Here is a 20,598-nt window from a genome sequence, read left to right on the forward strand (position 1 = left end):
TCTAAATAAGAGTTACGTTGGACTTGAAATATTAATTCTCTCTTCACAGTTATTGCCAGACCTGAGGATCTTCTCCACCACTATGTTTTCTGTTGTAAAATGTTTTTTTTAGGAGAATTGGGATTATGGTATCTCTGGAGTAGATAGACAACACATCATGTTACCTGTTATCCAAAGACCCTGCACTCAGAACAACTAAGAATACAAGTATATTTTTTTCTCTTGACATTTGGAGTCACTGACATTTTGCAGTGACCACAACCTCCAGCGGTTGCGCCCCCTGCGGGGCTCCAGAAGGTAACGGCGGCGGAAGTGAGGCCGGAAGCTCATGGTCGGGAACCTGACAACCGTCGGTTGGCAGCGAGGAGGCTGAGGGAGGGTGAGATGATAAGTCGGTGGTTGTGGTGATTAACACATTCTCGACTTGAGAAAGGTGGACGGAGGCTGTGCTGCTGAGGTTAACCCAGTGAGACGGATATCCCCTTGGGGAGACTGAGGAGTTTGCTCTTCAGCAGCAACCAGTGCATCCCCTCACCCCCGACCCCACATTCATTAAGAGAAATACCAAGCAGTTTTTGCTTTGAAAGCAAAGTTTTTTGTTTGCTTTTTAAAAGTGTGGATTTCGCCATTAAGTTGTAAAGTTTGTTCACATTCCCTGCCAAAATATGCCATTTTTTCCTGTTATATGCCAGCTGTTCCCTGCTAAAATTTGTCAATTTTCCTAGTAACACTTTCAAATATTCTATGTTAAAATTTGCCAGCCTCAAAGAAATCAACTTTTAAAATACTTTATAACAAACGTTATTTTTCTCTCTTCCTGTATAAAACCTTTTCTTTTAAAATGCTATTGCTTTTTTGAAAAATTCTTAAAATGCCATTTTGTTTCAGATCTAGTTTTCAGGATCTGGTACCTGTTACAGAACTGGTTGATAACTATTGTAACTGATGGTTGATATTCAAGCTCTGCAGGTATAGTATAAAGCATATCTTACACACCATAAAGTCTTTAATTAAATTAAGAATGTTAAATGTATTAACCATCTTTACCTGATGGGAATAAAAATTATTTGTGCTTAATGGGTGTACTACAAACTGGAAAATTCTGCCTTATTACAGTTGTCAGTAAACTTTGTTTTAGGTTAAACAGTCAGGAATTGGAAGATGACTCTAAAACTTTTTGTCGTGACATTTATCGTCACTTCAAGAAGAGCATTTAATTGTCTCAGTGCTTCATCTGATGTATTACGGAAATGGAGTATGTCTTGAAATGAGAATACATAGATTAGAGGCAAGGTTTGAAGAAGTCTCTTGTCATGCTTCAAGTATTGTATATGCATGTGTCACAGTTTTACATTTTTTAAAAGTTCTGTTTTCTCAATATTTGACAAGACTAGTTGGTTTTGTTGGGAGGAATTCAAAATTTACAAGTAGATGCTATTTTGGACAACCATCTCTCACGGCTTGTCTTCAGCCTTGAGATGTTTCTACTTAAACAATTAAAATTATAGTTTTAGAAGGACACATCAGGTTGTGCACAGTTCTGTCCAAGTTAAAATTATGTTCTCCACTTAGTGTAAGCAGTCTTGTGGGAAGATTGCTGAATTTTTGCAGTATTTCCAATAAGAAAACTTATTCTGTTGACACCTACTAATGAATGATTGTGGCTATTACTTTTGTCCAAGCGGAGTTAGAGAATTAACATGATGTGAAAGGGAATATAAATCTAAGATGAATTCATGGATCATGTACTATAAATTATTGATTGTTGCTTGTCACTACTCAACTACTGTAATCCAAATTTTGTCTATTAAATATCTTCAACATATACACTGTCTGTCTCATTAATAATTTGTCCCTTAAGGCACATTGATAAACAATAGCTATGCATTGAGAAACAATTCTGATATTTGTGCAGCTTATTCAAGTTATAGTTGATCTCACTTAACCAGAGAGAAATCCTACATTCGATTATACATAAAAGAGGTCATTTGAAGATAACAGCTAATAATTAAGCTCGTTGTGAGGAGCAAAATTGTGCAAAAGCAAGAAAACAAAGTCTGAAATAAATGAACAAACACCATCTGATTTCCAAAAGTTTGAAATTCTTGGCCTGTCTCTTCAGTAACTCTGAAAACTGTGGCACATGAATTCTCTGATGTTCTTAAAGCAATTCTGTAAAATATGAAACTCTGGAGCATAGGGACTAAATTATGTACCTTTGCTTTGATACATAATGTGTATAAAATTTGAAATGGGTTCCTTTCCACATAATGTGTCATGCTCTAAAATACTTCCTTCAGTTAAAAAAAAAATGGAAAGAACAGCAGATAAACTAAGCCAAACATTAATTGTCTGTACAAACAGGATTTCTCAAATTAGGTCTGGGTTCTAAGTAAGTTCTGTATGTTACCTTCATATACCAATGACTTCCTAGCAATCAACATATTGTGTCTGGTGCATATTTCACTTTGCCTGTCAGTGCTTGATCTAAATCAGAGATGTTCTTAATTGTAACAGCTGTGGTTTTCACTTCAAGCATCTTAGTCATTAAATCAAGCAATAAATTAATGTCAAATACTGTAGGAATTCTTATAATTTGAAACTGACTGGCCCTGACAGTTCGTTTCACCTACTGGGTCTGTGCAGGAGCAACCCAGAGAAGTTTGCATTTTGATGTTTGACTTTCATCCTTTGGAAGAGGATCTAATCTTTTCCTCTTTGCCTAGATGACTGTTCACTTGAGTGTGAATCCTTTAAGTTGCATTTTAAAACATTGTTTTGAAAGAATTACACTTTTCACACCCTTTTTGCTTGTTGATGATGCTAAGGCATTTGTAACTAATATCTTGCTTTTATTAACTTATTTTGTTTGGTTACTGCTTCAAAGTACTTTGAACCAAGTGGTATGTTTAGTTTTATTAGTAATGTTGGGTTGCTGAGCATTTGTTTTGAACATTGCATATATTTTCTTAATTCCTGCAGCCCATGCTTAATGCCACTTTAGACTGGATTATGGTCTTTGTAGTTTTGACTTTAAAATATCCCTGAAAGCAGGTTGTCGTCCTGTCCTTACAGCAACTGATAGTGTGAAGTTCCAGAAGATGTAACTTTGAAAATGAGAGAAGTGTACATAAAAAGGAAAATTGGTTTCCTAAGTAATTTTGCAGAGATGAATTTTAAAAAAGTTGTGTGAAATTTCATGAGCCTTTAATTTTTCTGCAGCCACTTTTGACATTAAAACGTGCCCAACAAAAAATGCTGTTCCAAGTGTTGGTGAGCTGTACTTTTATTGTGATGTGTTCCACACACGTTCATCATAAACATGAGCCGATTTCATCTGAGGACCACTATATGGATGGTGGACACAACTCTGAGTACGATCGCGAAGTCTTATTTGGAGGAGAGGTAGGAAATTCCATGCAGCTATGTTTATTCATTAGAATGCAAAAGGACAAAGTTCTGAAATAAACTATTAAAAATGTGAGTGCCTTGTTAAATATATACAGATTTTAAAAATATTGTTAAGAATATTTCCCTGCATCTTTTATAATACTTTTCTGTTTCATTACTCTTCTGAATGACTGTTCCATAAATGCAAAAAATAAATTAGAAGAATTACTGGCCTGGCTGTTGCAGTCAGCAGTGAAGTGAATATTCCCTGCTGATCTTGAAGAAGGCTATCCACTGATAGTTGCTAGATCACCAGACCCTGTGAAAGGGCACCCTCGCTCAACTGGAATTCAAATCTGGTCAAGGGGATGTTCTGCTGTGCAATGACAGTGAATGTCAACAATCATATTTAAATGTCAGAGGCTAGGAATACTGTGGCGAGTAACTCACCTGCTGACTCCCCAGTGCCAATCCACCATTTACAAGGCACAAGTCTGGAGTGTGTTGGAATTCACCTGACTTGTCTGGATGAGTGCAGCTTCAACAATGCTCAAGCTTGACACCATCCAAGACAAAGCAGTCCATTTGACTAGGATCCATTCCTTCCACAACTGATGCTCTGTAGCAGCAGTGTATACTACCTACATGATACACTGCAGAAATTTACCAAAGATCCTTAGACAGTATCTTCCAAACAGATGACCATTTCCATTGAGATGGTAAGGGGCAGCAGATACACAGGGACATCACCACCTGCAGGCTCCCCTCCAAGTCTCAGACCATCTGACTTGGAAATTAATTGCCAGTCCTTTATTATCCTTTAAATTCCTGGAATTCCCTCTCAAAGAATATTATGGGTTTACCTACAGCATATAGACTGCAGTTAAAGAAGATCAACAGTGATAGAGATTGGCAACTAGGCCCAGCCAGTGATATCTGAATCCCAAAAGTAAATATTAAAAAAACCTGATTCATCTATAATCTTTCATTAAATATCTGATTTTTTTTTTGTCTGTAACCAGAATGGATATAGGTGTGGTACATTTTTAAGTACAATATAACAAATAACCACATGTGGTTAGCATGTATTAGTGTGGTAATTATAGTACAAATCTCGCCACAGCCAACCGCAACATCACAATGCAAAAACTCAGCCTTGTTTGATTTCAAAAGCTGAGTAGAATTATGCGTGTTATAACTTTTCCAGGAGAGCTTTACAGAATACTAGGAATGTTAGGGAACCCTACCCAATTCAACCGATACGTAGTTCCCAGTTTCACTTGATGTGATTGTGATTGATTCAAAATGTCATCAAAAGTGGCATGGTAAGTATGACAGATAGGAATGTACAATTAGTATGGTGTTGATAGTATTGTCTCCATTTCTGCAAGAAAAACTGAAAATTAATCTAGTTAAAAATTCAATTATGTTGTTTATGGAATACTGGTCATAATAATCACCAATCCCATAAGGCTACCCAAAATAACTTTCTCTGGTGTTAAAACTAACAAAGAATTGCTCCAATGTACAGTTTAGAGATTTTTTCCCCCAATTTTCAGGTCTGTGCCGAAACAGTTTCCTTACACTTTTGAGTTTTATTTTTCATACCCAGTAGCTGGTGGTACTGATGACCAATCTAATTTCAGCTTCAATCTGATGAAAACATTATACGTCTTGTATGAAAGTGTAGGTTACCTACATGGGCATCAGATGGGACTTTGTTCTTATTTGCCTTTATAGATGAAGGATTAGAGAACATTGATCCAACATCACATGTACATTTACGTGAACATTGTGTATTTCTCAGAAAGAGGTTGGGGAGCTTGCTAAACTGAGCCCTGAGGAACAACAATCTCGGCTCAAATCCCTCATCAAGAAGATGGATGTGGATGCAGATGGCTTTGTAACCAAAGGTGAGAAGCAGTTTAGGTATCTGTTCTCCAGTGTGCCGAAATGACTGACCTTGACCTAAAGTTCTGTGCAGAATTGAGCTCATGTTTAAATCAGTATCTTGCTGCAATTGTTTCTAACTTTTCGGTTACATCACAATTCACTTGAAATTATTTTGTGGTAGCCTGGAATTATTGCTCGCCTCTTCACATGATATTTCCTAGCACTGCTCAGAACAAACCAGTGATTCTGCTTTCGCATTCTTGCACATAGTGTTGTTTTGAGAATCACAAATCACAGTTGAATTTTAGTTTAAAATTTAATTGGAAGTTAAAATTTAAGCAAGTATGCTCAAACCTTGTTTCATTATACATTTAACGTTTCCTTACCTTGCTTGTACTTTATAGAACTGAGAGTCTAGTATGTTATAATTATACATAAATGATAATTATATCAGGTGCAACACTAGCTTTATAAAATATACCCAAGCACAAGAGCACTTTCATTCTTGTGAGATGCTGAACAAATCATTAAAAAATGATAAATGACTTATTCTAAAGTGAAAAGACAGCTAGCTTATAAGGCAGCAAAAAGGAATTCTTTTACAGGAGTTTGTCATTTATAAATATAAGTAATCTTTGTAAACTGACAACATGTTGGAAATAGGAACGCTGCACCATATTCAGAGGGGAGGTGATGGCCTAATGGACCCAAGTAATGTATTAGGGACCCGAGTTCGAATTCTGCCATGGCAGATGTTGGAATTTGAATTCAGTCAAAGAAAAATCTGGAATTAGGGATCTAATGATCTGTTGTTAGTTGTTGGAAAAACCCTACTGGTTGGCTCATGTCCTTTAGGGAAAGCAACTGCCATCCTGACTTGGTGTGGCCTCCATGTGACACCAGACCCATAACAATGTGGTTGACTCATTTAGAGATGAGCAAAAAAATGCTGGTTTAGCCAGTGACATCCTCATCGCATGAATCAATTTTTTTTTTAAACTCACACTTGTTTGTCACAGGTGAGCTCAGTGGATGGATCCAACAGTCCTTTAAACATTATGCCACAGAGGAGAGCAAAGAACAGTTTCCAGAGCATGACCTGGATGGTAATGGAGTTGTTACATGGGAAGAGTACAACATTCATAGTTATGACCGAATGCTGGATTATGATGAAAATACTCCGCTGGATGATGAAGAGGAGGAATCTCTCAGACAGGTGAGAAGGAAACTTCATTGAGTCAGGGAATCATACTCATACATGTATTTTTGAAAAATGGATCCGCGCTTGAAGATAATTTTAAATTGCCAGTGAAGGACAAAAATAAATTCCTGTCTTTTCCTAGATTTTCAGTACGTACAGTTTTTGGATTTTAATATCCCGGGTAGTGAAACTGAGTGCATATTTTATCCATTTATTTTTTAATGCAAGTTATTCACAAACACTTTATCAAGAGTCATCACAATCCTGTACAGTGTATTTCTTTCAAACTGTTCTCAACACTGTTTCGATAGTTTATTTTAATAGAAGCGTTGCCTCTGGACAGAAAATTGTGTGCCATGCCTATTTTGCAAATTTGTCACACTCAGGTGGCACTCCATTGCATTCCTGAAGGATGTGATAAGTCACTTAGGTAAGATTGTTAAATATAACCTGCTTGGCTAAGATGCTACTGAAGGAACAGGAAGTTCTTTTGGGATTAGGGTCAACACTTCTCCTTCAACCACAAACATTTTGATCAATTCATTTGTTGGATGTCTGTGTCTGGGCTAGTATTTGTTGCCCTTAAAAAGGTGATGAATTTCAGCTAGAACAACATTGTCTGTGGATGGAGGACTAGAAACGGTCAGAATCAACCCATTACCGCTGGTTCAATGACTTTTCTATATCAACATTATGCAAAGCGAAGAACTGTCTGTATAAGACTTGAGGTTAAGTTTACAACACGTTGTGCAGATTTTCTAGTGCAACATGCCTAAAATTGACTAAATTAGACCAAGGACTTTCAAATACAGGTATGTCCAGTGCATATAAGAGTTCCTGAGGCCTTTTGGGGTTTGAAAACATCACATTAGAAGGCAGTTTTACCCACTAAGTTAGTTACACCCCCAGATGACTGTTATTTTCAATCGTTTAAAATGAGATTACTTGAAGTTGGTGGCAAAACACTCCTGATTAAAATACTCCTTCCTGTACTAAACCCATTTTAGTTGTAACAAACTGCTTCAGCTACTGCTATTAGTAAGAAATAATTTTTGAAAGCAAGGAGAAAGGGCAGCATGGTGGCTAAGTGGTTAGCACGACTGCCTCGTAGCGCCAAGGACCTGAGTTCAATTCCAGTCTTGGGTGACCGTCTGTGTGGAGTTTGCACATTCTCCCAGTGTCTGTGTGGTTTTCCACCCACAATCCAAAAGATGTGGGAGGTTCATGAGAATGGTCCCAGGAATGAAAAGCTTAGCATATGAGGAACGTTTGAGGACTCTGGGTCGATGGAGGGGGAATCTAATTGAAACTTACAGAATACTGAATGGCCCGAACAAAGTAGCTGTTGGGAAGATGGTAGAGTGACTAGGACCTGAGGGCACAACCTTAGAGTAAAGAGAAGACCTTATAGAACAGAGATAAGGAGAAACCTCTTCAGCCAGAGAGTGGTGAATCTATGGAATTCATTGCCAGGGTATTGGGTTTATTAAAACTGAGATAGATAGGTTCTTAAGGATCAAGGGTTGCAGGGAGAAAGCAGGAGAATGAATTGGAAAACGTATCAGCCATGATTGAATGGAGGAGCAACTCAATCAGCTGAATGGCCTAATTTCTGCTTCTATGTCTTCTGGTCTTATGTGCACATTAGGTGGATTGGCTATACTAAATTGCCCATGGTGACCAGATTTGGTAGATTAGACATGGGACATGTGTGATGTTACAAGGATAGGATAGGGCGGTGAGTCTGCGTGGATGCTCTTCGGAGGGTTGGTGTGGGCTTAATGGGCTGATTGGCCTGTTTCCACACTGTAGGGATTCTATTCTTAAAAAAGCAATTGAATTCTAACATAGAGTCATAGAGATGTACAGTATGGAAGCAGACCCTTCGGTCCAACTCGTCCATGCCGAACAGATATCCCAACCCAATCTAGTCCCACCTGCCAGCACCTGGCCCATATCCCTCCAAACCCTTCCTATTCATATATCCATCCAAATGCCACTTAAATGATGCAATTGTACCAGCCTCCACCACTTCCTCTGGCAGCTCATTCCATACACATACCATCCTTTGCGTGAAAAAGTTGCCCCTTAGGTCTCTTTTATACCTTTCTCCTCTCACCCTAAACCTATGCCCTCTAGTTCTGGATTCCCCGATCCCAGGGAAAAGATTTTGCCTATTTACCCTATCCATGCCCCTCATAATTTTGTAAACCTCTATAAGTTCACGCCTCAGCCTCCGATGCTCCAGGGAAAACAGTCCCAGCCTGTTCAGCCTCTCCCTATCGCTCAAATCCTCCAACCCTCGCAACATCCTTGTAAATCTTGTCTGAACCCTTTCTCAAGTTTCGCAACATCTTTCCGATAGGAAGGAGACCAGAGTCGCACGCAGTATTCCAACAGTGGCCTAACCAATGTCCTGTACAGCCGCAACATGACCTCCCAACTCCAGTACTCAATACTCTGACCAATAAAGGAAAGCATACCAAACGCCTCCTTCACTATTCTATCTACCTGCGATTCCACTTTCAAGGAGCTATGAACTTGCACTCCAAGGTCTCTTTGTTCAGAAGCGCTCCCTAGGACCTTACCATTAAGTATATAAGTTCTGCTAAGATTTGCTTTCCCAAATGCACCTCGCATTAAACTCCATCTGCTACTTCTCGGCCCATCTGGTCAAGATCCTGTTGTAATCTGAGGTAACCCTCTTCACTGTCCGCTACACCTCCAATTTTGGTGTCATCTGCAAACTTACTAACTGTGCCTCTTATGGTAGCATCCAAATCATTTATGTAAATGACAAAAAGTAGAGGACCCAGCACCAATCCAAGTTTGAAGAAGGTTTTTTATTTGTGTTAATACAAACAAACAGACGTGTGAACCAGAACTTCACTTCAGAAAATTAGTGCGCGTTGATCTGAGTTGAGGATTGCTCAGACAGCTGAAATTCTATCCCTTAAGCTTTCATGCTGTTTAGAAAATTCCATCCTTCAACTATTTTCCTTGCAGGACCCATATGGCTTCACGGATAAAAATGTGATTTCTTGTGTATCACGGACTGCAGAATTTTATTAGCTTTTCAAAATGTTGACAACGAAGATAAAAAAAACCTCAAGAAATAAGAGAAAAATAGTGTCTAATTTTTGTACTATCTCAGTACTCTGCTGGCTGAAAGTTTAATTTTGATAAATGTGAGGTGCTGCATTTTAGAAAGGCAAATCAGACAGGACTTAATACACTTTATAGGAAGGTCTTGGGGAGTGTAACTGAACAAAGGGACCTTGATGTGCAGGTTCATTGTTCCTTGAAACTATAGTGGTACATTGACAACATAATGAAGGTGTTTGGTGTGCTTGCCTTTATTGGTCAGTGCATTGAGTGTAGGAGTTGGGAGGTCATGTTGCAGCCAAACAAGATATTGGTTAAGTCACTTTTGGAATACTGCATTCAGTTCTGGTCTCCCTGCTATAGGAAGACTGTTCTGAAACTTGTAAGGGTTCAGAAAAGATTTACAAGGATGTTACCAAAGTTGAAGGGTTTGAGCTAGAAGGAGAGGCTGAATAGACTGGACTATTTTCCCTGAAGCGTTGTAGGCTGAAGAGTGACCTTATCGAGGTTTATGAAATCACGAGGGACATAGGGTGAATCAACAAGGTCTTTACCCCAGGGCAGGGTAAAGACTTAAAAGTGACCTAAGAGGCAACGTTTTCATGTAGAGGGTGGTGCGTGTATGGAATGCCAAAGGAAGTGGTGGAGGTTGGTACAATAACAACATTTAAAAGGCATCTGGCTGGGTATATGAATAGGAAGGGATATGGGCCAAATGCTGGCAAATGGGACTGGATTAATTTATGATATCTGGTTGGCATGGACAAGTTGAGCCAAAAAGTCTGTTTCCATGGTGTACAGCTATAATGTCTCTAAGACTTAGCTAATGTAGATGTGGAATCCACTATCAATATGATCTAGTCTGTGTGACTGTCACATACATTGCTTTTTTTTAAACTGAGCCACTGGATTGCTGAAATGTACGGAATGTGGCTGTCATTATACATGGCATTAAAGACTTTCATCTTGTGTGACTATGTACTGGAACATCAAAGTGCTTGACAAGGAATAAAAAAGATAGATCTGTGGCCATGATTGATTTAAAATTGACCTGATTGGGCTGTTTAGGGCAAGGCTTAAACTCTCATACAAAAGTTAGCGCCCCAGCCTGTGTAGCACCTTCTCAATACTGCACTGGAGTGTCAGTCTGGTTGAGATGTGAATTGGATTTGATCCCACAGCCATTAGATGAAAACAGTACCACCGAGCCAAAGCTGACAGCAATAGTCCTGAATCTACGTGTCCCAGTTACTGATTAGTCACAGTACAAATAAACTTTCACTTTGAACCTCTGTTAATCTTGAAAGTTTTTAAGAGTACTGATCAATCTTTATATCCTGATGGAAAACTTGGTAGTTCTTCTCTTTTCTCATAATTTTGATTCTTCTTTCTCTTTGTCCTAGTTTCAATGGTTTTAAGAGAATTCTGCTCTGTCATCCAGCTTGGCTTAGACAGTTTTGTATGAAACACCGTTTAATTTCAATTTCATTGTTTTGGAAAGAAACGCTGTCATAGGTCATCCTTTGACATGTGGAATTGTGATGTTGTTGCTGTCTGACGTGATCGAGGAAGTGGCAAGACTGACCAGTCCATATTCCAGGATCTTCAAACAGGATAGGGGAGGGTGTCAAAGAGGAGCTGGTATTGCATTATTAATGAAAGAGTTAGTTACTATAATAAGAAAAGATGATCTCTTGATAAGATCTTCCAATAAGGGTTTAAGGGTAAAGGTTGGTATAAAAAGGGGGTAGTCATATTACTGGCTGTGTATTGTAGGCCCCACACAGTTAATGGAAAGTAGAGGAGCAGCTATGTAGACAATTCACTGCTCTGTGTAAAATCCACAATAGTACAATTATATTAGGGGATTTCAACTTCCAAAACATCAATTGGGATAGTCATAGTGTAAAGGGATTAAAGGGGACAGATTTCTTGAAATGTATTCAGCTTTTTCTGTCAACATTTAGAAGCTCCAACAATGACAGTGCAGTTCAGGATGTAATTATGGGCATTAAAGTTGGGCAGGTTTTTGAAGTGGCAACAAGAAAGCGTTTTAATGATAGCCACAACAACACCATATGTTTTAACATGGACTGCAGTGTTCACCATAACCAAGGGCAACTAGGGATGGGCAATAAATGCTGGCAAGCCAGTGACGCCCACATCCCGCATGGAAAAAAAAGTTAGTTTTTGAAAAAGTGCTTTGAATTACAGGTAGATTTTACTAAAATAAGGCAAGTGTGGTCAGACTGTGAACAGCAACTTCTCAGTAAATCTAGTTTGGTGGTGGAAGTTCAGAACTGAATTGTGATCAACATGTTCGCTTTTGGGTGATCAACAAGCCTGGAGAATCCTGAATGTCAATGAATATTCAGGACTGGATAAGAAGGAAGAGAGAGGCTTTTAACAGGTGCACTGGGAGCAAATCAGTGGAGGCCCAAGTGGAATATAGAAAGTTCAGGAGGAAACTTTTTTTTTAAAAAAGCAAAGTGGGGGGGGGTATGAAAAAATACTGGTGTGTGAGATTAGGTAGAATCCCAAGATATTCCAGAAGTATATCAGGGGAAAAGGAAAACCAGGAAAAGCATAGGTCCCATTAAGGACTGGAAGAGGCTACCTGTGCATGGAGCCAAAGAACTTTGATAAGGTGTTAAAATGAGCACTTTACATCTGTCTTTATTTTGGAGAAGGAAGGTGGAGGCACAGAATTTGGGAAGAGGGATTGTGAGGTTCTTGAGCAGTTTGACATGGGGAGTGAGGAAGTATTGGAGATTTTGGCAGTCTTAAGAATGGACAAATATCCTTCAACAAAAATATATTTTTTTTTAAAAAGTCTAGCTATGAAGAGAGGTCGAGTAGGTTAGGTTTATTTTCACTAGAAAAAGGAGATTGAGGGGGGACTAACTGAGGTTTACAAAATCATGCAAGGTATAGACAGGGTGGATAGAGACGAGCTATTTCCCAGGGTGAAGGATTCAATAACGAGAGGTCATGCTTTCAAAGTGAGAGATGGAAAGTTTAAGGGGGATACACGCGGTAAGTACTTCACACAGAGGTGGTGGGCATTTGGAACGCGTTGCCAGCAGAGGTGGTAGAGGCAGACACGGTAGATTAATTTAAGATGCATCTGGACAGATGCATGAGTAGTTGGGGAGCAGAGGGATACAGATGCTTAAGAACTGACCAACAGTTTGAGACAGTACATTTGGATCGGTTCAGGCTTGGAGGGCCGAAAGACTTGTTCCTGGGCTGTAAATTTTCTTTGTTCTCTTTGTTCTTTGAATACCCAGGTCCAGATGAGTTATGTACCAGGCTGCTGTGGGAGGAAATTACAGGGGTTCTGAACCAAATTTTTAATTCCTCTGGAGAGGTCCCAGAGCGCTGGAGGATGGCTAATGTGGTTCCACTTTTCAAAAAGGGTAACAGAGATAAACCAGGAAATTACAGACCATCGAGCCTCTCCATCAGTGACAGGGAACCCACTGGAGAAAATTCGGAGTTAATCTCACTTGGAGAAGCCAGTTTGATCAGAGATAGTCAGCATGGCTTTGTCTGAGGGATGTCATGTCTAACAAACATGATTGAATTTTTCAAAGTGACAGGGTGTGTACATGAGGGTAGTGTAGTTGATGTTGTTTATTTGGACAAGGTTCTGCATGGAGACTGATTTTAAAAAAAGGTAAAAATACATGAGATCCAGTGTAACTTAGCAAATTGGATTCAAAATTGATTTCATGGTAGGAGACAGAAGATGATGATAAAAAGCTGTTTATGTGAGCAAAGGCCAGTGTCCAGTGGCTTACCACAGGGATCAGTGCTGGGTTCCTCTGTCTGGTTTTCATAAATGATGCAGAAGAAAATGTGGCTGGTGGGAGAATGATAAGTCAGTGCATGGATGACACAAAGATTGACCAGGTGGTTGACAGTGAGGGAGAAGGCCTTTTGTTGCAGGAGAGTGTAACCAGATTGGTGAGATGGGCAGCTCAGTGGCAGATGGAATTTAATCCTGAAGAGTGTGAGGTGATACAAATTGGAAGAAGTAACAAGGTAAGGGAGCACTTAATAAATAACAGGACACTGCGAAGCTCAGGAGCAGAGGGATCTTTGGGTTCTTGTCCATTGATCTCTGAAAGCAGCAGGACAGGTTAGTAGGTTAGTGAGAAAGGACACTTGCCTCTATCAGTTGTGGCTTCGATTATAAAAGCAGGAGCTTCTTTTGGAGTTGTACAAAACTTTGGTTAGGCCAGAACTGGAGTAACTGTAAAAGTTATGATTGCACTGAAGGGGGTGCACAGGAGATTTACCAGGATGTTGCAGTTTGGCTATGATGAGAGCCTGGATAAGCTTGGGTTGTTTTCTTTAGAGCATAGAAGGTTGAGAGGGTTTCTCTTTGAAATGTATAAGATTGAGGAGCATGGACAGAGTGAATAGAAATCAGATGTTCCCTTTAGTTAAAGGGTCAGTAACAAGGGGGCATAATTTTAAGGTGAAAAGCAGAAGGTTTGGGGGGTGGGGGGAGGAATGATCAAAAACAAATTTTCACCCAGGGGATGTTTGGAATCTGGAATGTATTGCCTGGGAGGGTATTTGAGGCAGGAAACCTCAACTTTTCAAAAAGTAATTGGATGAATAGTTTTTGGCAGTGCAGGCTCAATGGGCTGAAAGGCCTCTTCTGTACTGTATGACCCTAAATGGTCCCAGGTTACCTTTTCTATCTGTATCACACTATTCAAAGTCTGTCTATCTCCCACTTTTTCTTTTTCATTCTTAGCACTTTGTGCCTTCAATCTGAGAATCTCATTACTTAATGTTACAGCTTTTGTGAAAATTAATACAAAAAGTTGTAACACTACGTAAAACATTCAGAGTTTCCTGCGCTGAACCACGTGTGCAGAGTCTGGAGTGGGACTTTAATTCACAGTTGCCTTGCTCAGAGGCAAGATGCTACAACTGCACCATGGCTTCCATCTACTTGAGGATAATAATAAACATAACAGAAGTCTTTGTGGGACTTGTGGTACCCTGATTTTCTGGGTACTTTAAAAACAAATCCTCAAATAACTAATGGTTCATTTATCAAAGTAGAAATTGCTGGGGGAAAAAGACTCAGCAGGTCTGACAGCATCTGTGAAGAGAAATCAGAGTTCACAGTTCAGGTCCAGTGACCCTTCTTCAGAACTTGAGGGTACTGCCAGACCAGTTGAGTTTTTGCCAGCAATTTCTGATTTCCAGCATCCCGCAGTTCTTTTGGTTGATTTATCAAGTTTGTCATCAAAGCAATATTTAATTCAAACCTACTGAATCAAGATAAAACAGAAAACAAATTGCTTTAACTTTCTTGACATCTGTCTCTAGATTTTTTTGAAAGATAAAAAACGATTTGAGAATGCAAACATTGATGGGTTACCAGGACTGACTCTTACAGAATTTGTAGCATTTGAACACCCAGAAGAAGCTGACTATATGAAGGTGAGCTACAGTGTGCTGTTTTTTGCATAATTTGAATAATAATTACCACTTCCATGTGAATGAATTTTTTTTAATGCTTGTCAAGAAGACTAGTCTCTGAAACCTTTCCATTTCTGCATTCTGGTGAAGCTTTGTTTGAGATTCACTATACTTCTTAACAGTATAAGCCTGGATAACTAAGGAGGCAAATTAGCCAGTTAAAAATCCTTCCCCTTTGCCTTGTAGCTTATGCAGGAGTAAAGTTTCATTGGCATTGACATCTCCCCAAGAATTGGACAGCACATTGGCTCAGTAGTTAGCACTGCTGCCTCACAGCACCAGGGACCCAGGTTCAATTCCAACCAGGGCAACTGTCTGTGTGGAATTTGCACATTCTCCTCATGTCTGCGTGCTCCAGTTTCTTCTCACAGTCCAAAGATATGCAGGTTAGGTGGATTGGCCATGGTAAATTGTCCATAGTGTCCAGGGATGTGTGGGCTTGGTGGTTGGACATAGAAAGTGCGGGGTTGCATGGATAGGATGGTTCTGGGTGGGATGCTCTTTGGAGGGTTGGTGTGGACTTGATGGGCTGAATGGTCTGCTCCAACAGTTGAAATTTACTAAATCCCTACAGTCGGTGACACCTTAACTGAAAATGATGGTGTGTTCACCTAATATCAATACAGATGTTTTAAATTTTCAAATTGCAGGAGTATGTCATACAGGATGCTTTAGATGAACATGATCGTGACAAAGATGGGTTCATCAGCTTAGAGGAATTCCTTGGTGACTACAGAAAAGACCCAGGTTAGTTAAACTAATATTATAATATTTCAGTGAAATAAAATTAGTGATCAATATCTTGATTATTTCCTTGATGATTTTTAGCCTTTTAAAACAAAGTTGAGGATTCATAATTTTCTATTTATAATTCCATTTTCTTTTCCAGTTTGGTATGGGTATACCCTGAAATCTGAATCCTTTCATGCTAGAGCAATTTGCTTTTTATAACTGAGTGGTATGTAGAAGACAAATATGAACCTATAATTGCCTGAAATTATTAATTCCTAATTTCTGAAATAATGCTGTGGAAAAGCATAGAGTGAAGCCAGTCCTTAACTTGTTGGGAGGAAGAAAGGAAAATCAGACAACAAATACCAGTGCCTCTGCCACTTCAGAAATTAGGAAGGTGACACTGAAACTACAACCTGTTCCCCAACTGAGTGGGTGGTTGAGCCATCTGTTTGACTGTCAATAATATTAATCATCATTAATTTTAGAAAGTGTATAAATCAGCTCCTCAGCTTCTTAGTGTCTGATTATTGTATCGAGTCAAGTATGCAAGTGAAACTTGGTACATACAATTAATTTGCACATGCTCTTTTTCCTAGGCCACTGCTAATCTAACCAAAAACTACATATGAGCAATTCACAGTAATGTGATCCTTCAATTCTGCAATACCATTGCTGGTTGGTAGTTATCAAATGTGAATATTTTTTAGCTAAGAATGTTTCCACCTCTTGAAAACAGGTGCTGAGGAAGATCCAGAATGGGTAACTGTGGAACGTGATCGATTTGAAAATGATTACGACAAAGACAAAGATGGAAAACTTAATCAAGAGGAACTCCTATTGTGGATTATTCCCAATAATCAGGATATTGCACATGATGAGGTAAAGTTATTTTTTTTTTAATTATTAACTCTGTGGTAATAGTAGCATTATCTTTGGAAAGTTGTTAAATTTTTACATGTTAAAAATAAATTTATGTTTGTGTAGATTTAATCCACTGCCCTGTTGGTTTGCTGGCAATACAGAAACGAGCATTGTCAGTTACCATCAGACATTGTTGGAAGAATATTGTGAAAAGCTGCCATACTTGACTTAGGCATACTTGACCTGGATGCCTCAGATGACAGTGTGTTCTGTTAGGTAAAAACAATGACTGCAGATGCTGGAAACCAGATTCTGGATCAGTGGTGCTGGAAGAGTGTTCTGTTACCCAGACCAATACTGAGAGAGCATGAAGAATTTAGAGGATGATTTTTTTTTCTGCAAAGAAAGATAGTAACAATATTAGGAAAAAATACTTGTTTTGAAATGATACTGACTTCGGAACACTGTTTGAATGTGAAGAATTGAAACCTCGTGTTGAGAATTGTACTCAAGTAAAATAGTACTTTAGAACCATTGCCTCAAGGGAGGGAAGTGCTACCATATGTTTGTGTATTTCAGGTTTTATCGCCAATCTCTTTGATGTTTTTGTGGTGTGATTTTGGAAAACATACAGATTTGAGGGAGAGAAGAAATTATAGAGTCATAGAGATGTACAGCACGGAAACAGACCCTTCAGTCCAACTCATCCATGCCGACCAAATATCCCAACCTAATCTAGTCCCACTTGCCAGCACCCAGCTCATATTCCTCCAAACCCTTCCTATTCATATACCCATCCAGATGCCTTTTAAATGTTGCAAATGTACTAGCCTCCACTATTTTCTGTCATAGCTCATTCCATACACATACCACACTAAGTGTGAAAAGGTTGCCCCTTAGGTCTTTTTTATATCTTTCCCCTGTCACCCTAAACCTATGCACTCGAGTTCTGGATTCCCCCACCCCAGGGAAAAGACCTTGTCTATTTATCCTATCCATGCCCCTCATCTATAAGGTTACCCCTCATCTTCCGATGCTCCAGGGAAAACAGCCCCAGCCTATTCAACCTCTCCCTAAAGCTCAAATCCTCCAACCCTGGCAACATCCTTGTAAATCGTTTCTGAACCCTTTCAAGTTTCACAGTATCCAAATGAGGGCAGTTATGCCATTTTGTCCAAACGTCTCCCTGCTATGTTGGATCTCTCGTACATACTAATTGGAAGAACAGGGTGTTGGTCTGTTTTCTGGCCAATCTGGAGCTTCTATTGTTTAAGCCATTGGGTGGCCGTCTTACTGAAATGACAAGAATACATATAAGAACTGGAAATTAGGATAGTCACCGTTTGGCAACTGAGATTAGAATTAAAATCCATTGTTGGGCAGTGCTGGAGGAGGCTTTGTCCTGCAGCTGTGCCACACTTGATGCTCCAGATTTCTGAGGGGAAGTGTTCAAGGGCTGGGTGAGGAGACTTCTGCAGAAATGCATACAGGTGTTTGAGGCTAATTCAACTTTTACTTCTGTCATCAAAGATTAACATTGAGAGTTTCTGTTCTCTGACAGGCTGATCATCTCGTCAAAGAAATTGATACAAATGGAGATGAGAAACTTACAGAAGCGGAAATACTTGTGAGTCAGGATCTCTTCCTCAACAGTGAAGCAACCGACTATGGAAGCCAACTACATGATGAAAAGTTTTACCATGATGAACTTTAATGGCAGATGTTCTGATTGGATTTTGTTTCAATCAACAACTAAACTCCTTAGACTACTTTCAAGTATATTCACTGGCCGGACAAGTGCTGACCAATAACTGGTATTAGTGGAATGGAATAGAACAGTCCGATAGACTTTTAACCAAAGTAGTATTGTTATGAAAACATCCAATCATAATTTTCTACCTACTTTACAAATAAGTTGGTCCACTCTAATCTGTGTTGTGCTCTCACAGACTGACAATTCCTGAGGTAATTATAGTCGCCACTACATTATAGAATATTGAGGCCAGTTTAAAAATGTGCACAATGTATTTCTACCACTTATTTTGAAATCAGCCTAACCATAGAAAATGTATGGCACAGAAAGGTGCCATTTGGCTCATGCTGGCTAAAGACCTTATTTAGCTTTATCCCTTTTTTTTCAGTTCATGGTGCTAGCCCTGCAGAATATAGCAAAAAAAGGGCATCCACCAGAAGTTTCAAAAGTGATAAGGGTTTCTGCTTCCCTTATCTGGGAATTCCCAGATCCCATTACCTGATGGAAGGAAAAAATATATCTTTGATCTTTTACTATTTTCTTAATCCATTCTAGCCACTCTTCTCAATTTTGCAAACCAAATTTTTTTTGTAAAACGTGGTCAGTCAGCTTTCAGTTGAATAAGACAACGGATTGAACCTTAGTAAACTCAGTAATGGACCTCCTTTCTTCTGACTAGCTATCAGTTTTAAATCACAGAAGAAATCAACAGTGAGGTTACTGTTGCTGTGTTCTTTGTCTAATCCTAATTGTGTATGCACGTTAATGTGTATTTACAATTCTGTGACGTGAAAATTGAAGATACTCCCTAACAAACAAGAAAGCTCTCTCCATACATTACACTTATGATATGGATTTTTAAAGTTCTTTATTTGGCACATAATCCACAGCTTCATTTAGCAAAGCGAGGAAATGAGGATATCTTGTATAATGCAGTAGAAGGTAATCTTCTCCCATTCAAACTGAAGCACAAAGTGGCAATTCAGCTTTACCCTACATATAACTACAATGACCTGATCGAGAGAATGCTTGAAGCTGAAGCTCACTGTGGAGACATTGGGATGTGTTGCAGTCCTCAGCAACATTGTAACTCACCTCGATGAACACCTCATTTCAAAAGAAAAGTCTTTATTAAAATCCAAAAACATATGCTGCCTTTTAGACTTAAAGCTATACACTAAATTGGTCTTGAGCTATGTAGCCTAGACCATGCTCCCATCAGGTGGAATTTCTTTTAGTTATAACTTCCGACTCAGATTGTTTGGAGGAAAAACACTATTTACATAAATGTTAAATAGTTGCTAATTTCTATGTTTTAATTGTTTAAAGTTAAATCAACAAAAAAAAAGTTTATAACAAGTGTTGCTGTTGATTTTGCTCTGCTTTGTAATTTAGTAATTGAGGTAGTTTGTACAAAGGAATCACCTATGACAATCTACTGACGTCCATTGTTGGAACATTTTTTTGAGTTAAAGCATCTGGTTGGTAGCAACATCATTTCATTCTGGCTTTCTGTGAATAAGTTATATAAGTAAACTAGGTATCAACAACTATTGAAACTAGAACTTGATGTATGATTGTAGAATTTCAGCCTCTCTTCCACCTGACCCTCAGTCTCTGAACTAAAATCTACTAAGTGCTGCTGCTGTAATTGTTCCAGACCCTAAATTACTACATATGGTTTCACAAGTCTGAAAACTGTATAGAGCTGTCGGCATACTAAGTCCATGTGAATAAACCTGAAAATTGAATTAACTATTTGGATTCCTACAGTTAACTGATTTCTTAGCAATGCTTGACCCATGTGTGGAACTAACAACTCATTATCCTTCCTCATGGTCATTAGTACTCCTGAAAGCATCAGATATTCTGATCATCGGGCCTTAAACTAGAGTTACTGTTCTTTTGCTGTACAGAACTAATTAAAATATACACAACTTTCTCTGCTACATTTATAGAATAAGTCTGTACCAACCTGTTATTGAATTTGTCACTCAATCTCAGAATTCATTATTGAGGAATTCATATATAAGAGAACCTGATGTGTCAGCACTAAATGCTCCACAGCGATTTGACTTTGGGCAGGTATATTAATTGAAACTAATCAACTTGAGAGCACAATAGAATCTGCAATTGCAGAAATTAATATAAA

The 20,598-nt window shown here is 38.9% G+C and overlaps 1 protein-coding gene across 1 annotated transcript; it reads left to right on the top strand.

The window, feature by feature from the left end:
- The first annotated feature begins 296 nt into the window (after positions 1 to 296).
- On the top strand, positions 297 to 20,201 carry rcn2 (reticulocalbin 2). The gene is made up of 9 exons (XM_060853886.1): positions 297 to 379; positions 889 to 969; positions 3,223 to 3,405; positions 5,198 to 5,303; positions 6,303 to 6,499; positions 14,945 to 15,058; positions 15,748 to 15,844; positions 16,569 to 16,711; positions 18,255 to 20,201. Exons 2-9 carry the CDS (start codon positions 946 to 948, stop codon positions 18,405 to 18,407), a joined length of 1,017 nt encoding a protein of 338 aa, XP_060709869.1. The 5' UTR covers positions 297 to 379; positions 889 to 945; the 3' UTR covers positions 18,408 to 20,201.
- The last annotated feature ends 397 nt before the right edge of the window (positions 20,202 to 20,598 follow it).

The sequence above is a fragment of the Hemiscyllium ocellatum genome, chromosome 42, assembly GCF_020745735.1.
Source record: "Hemiscyllium ocellatum isolate sHemOce1 chromosome 42, sHemOce1.pat.X.cur, whole genome shotgun sequence".
Classification (NCBI taxonomy): domain Eukaryota; kingdom Metazoa; phylum Chordata; class Chondrichthyes; order Orectolobiformes; family Hemiscylliidae; genus Hemiscyllium; species Hemiscyllium ocellatum.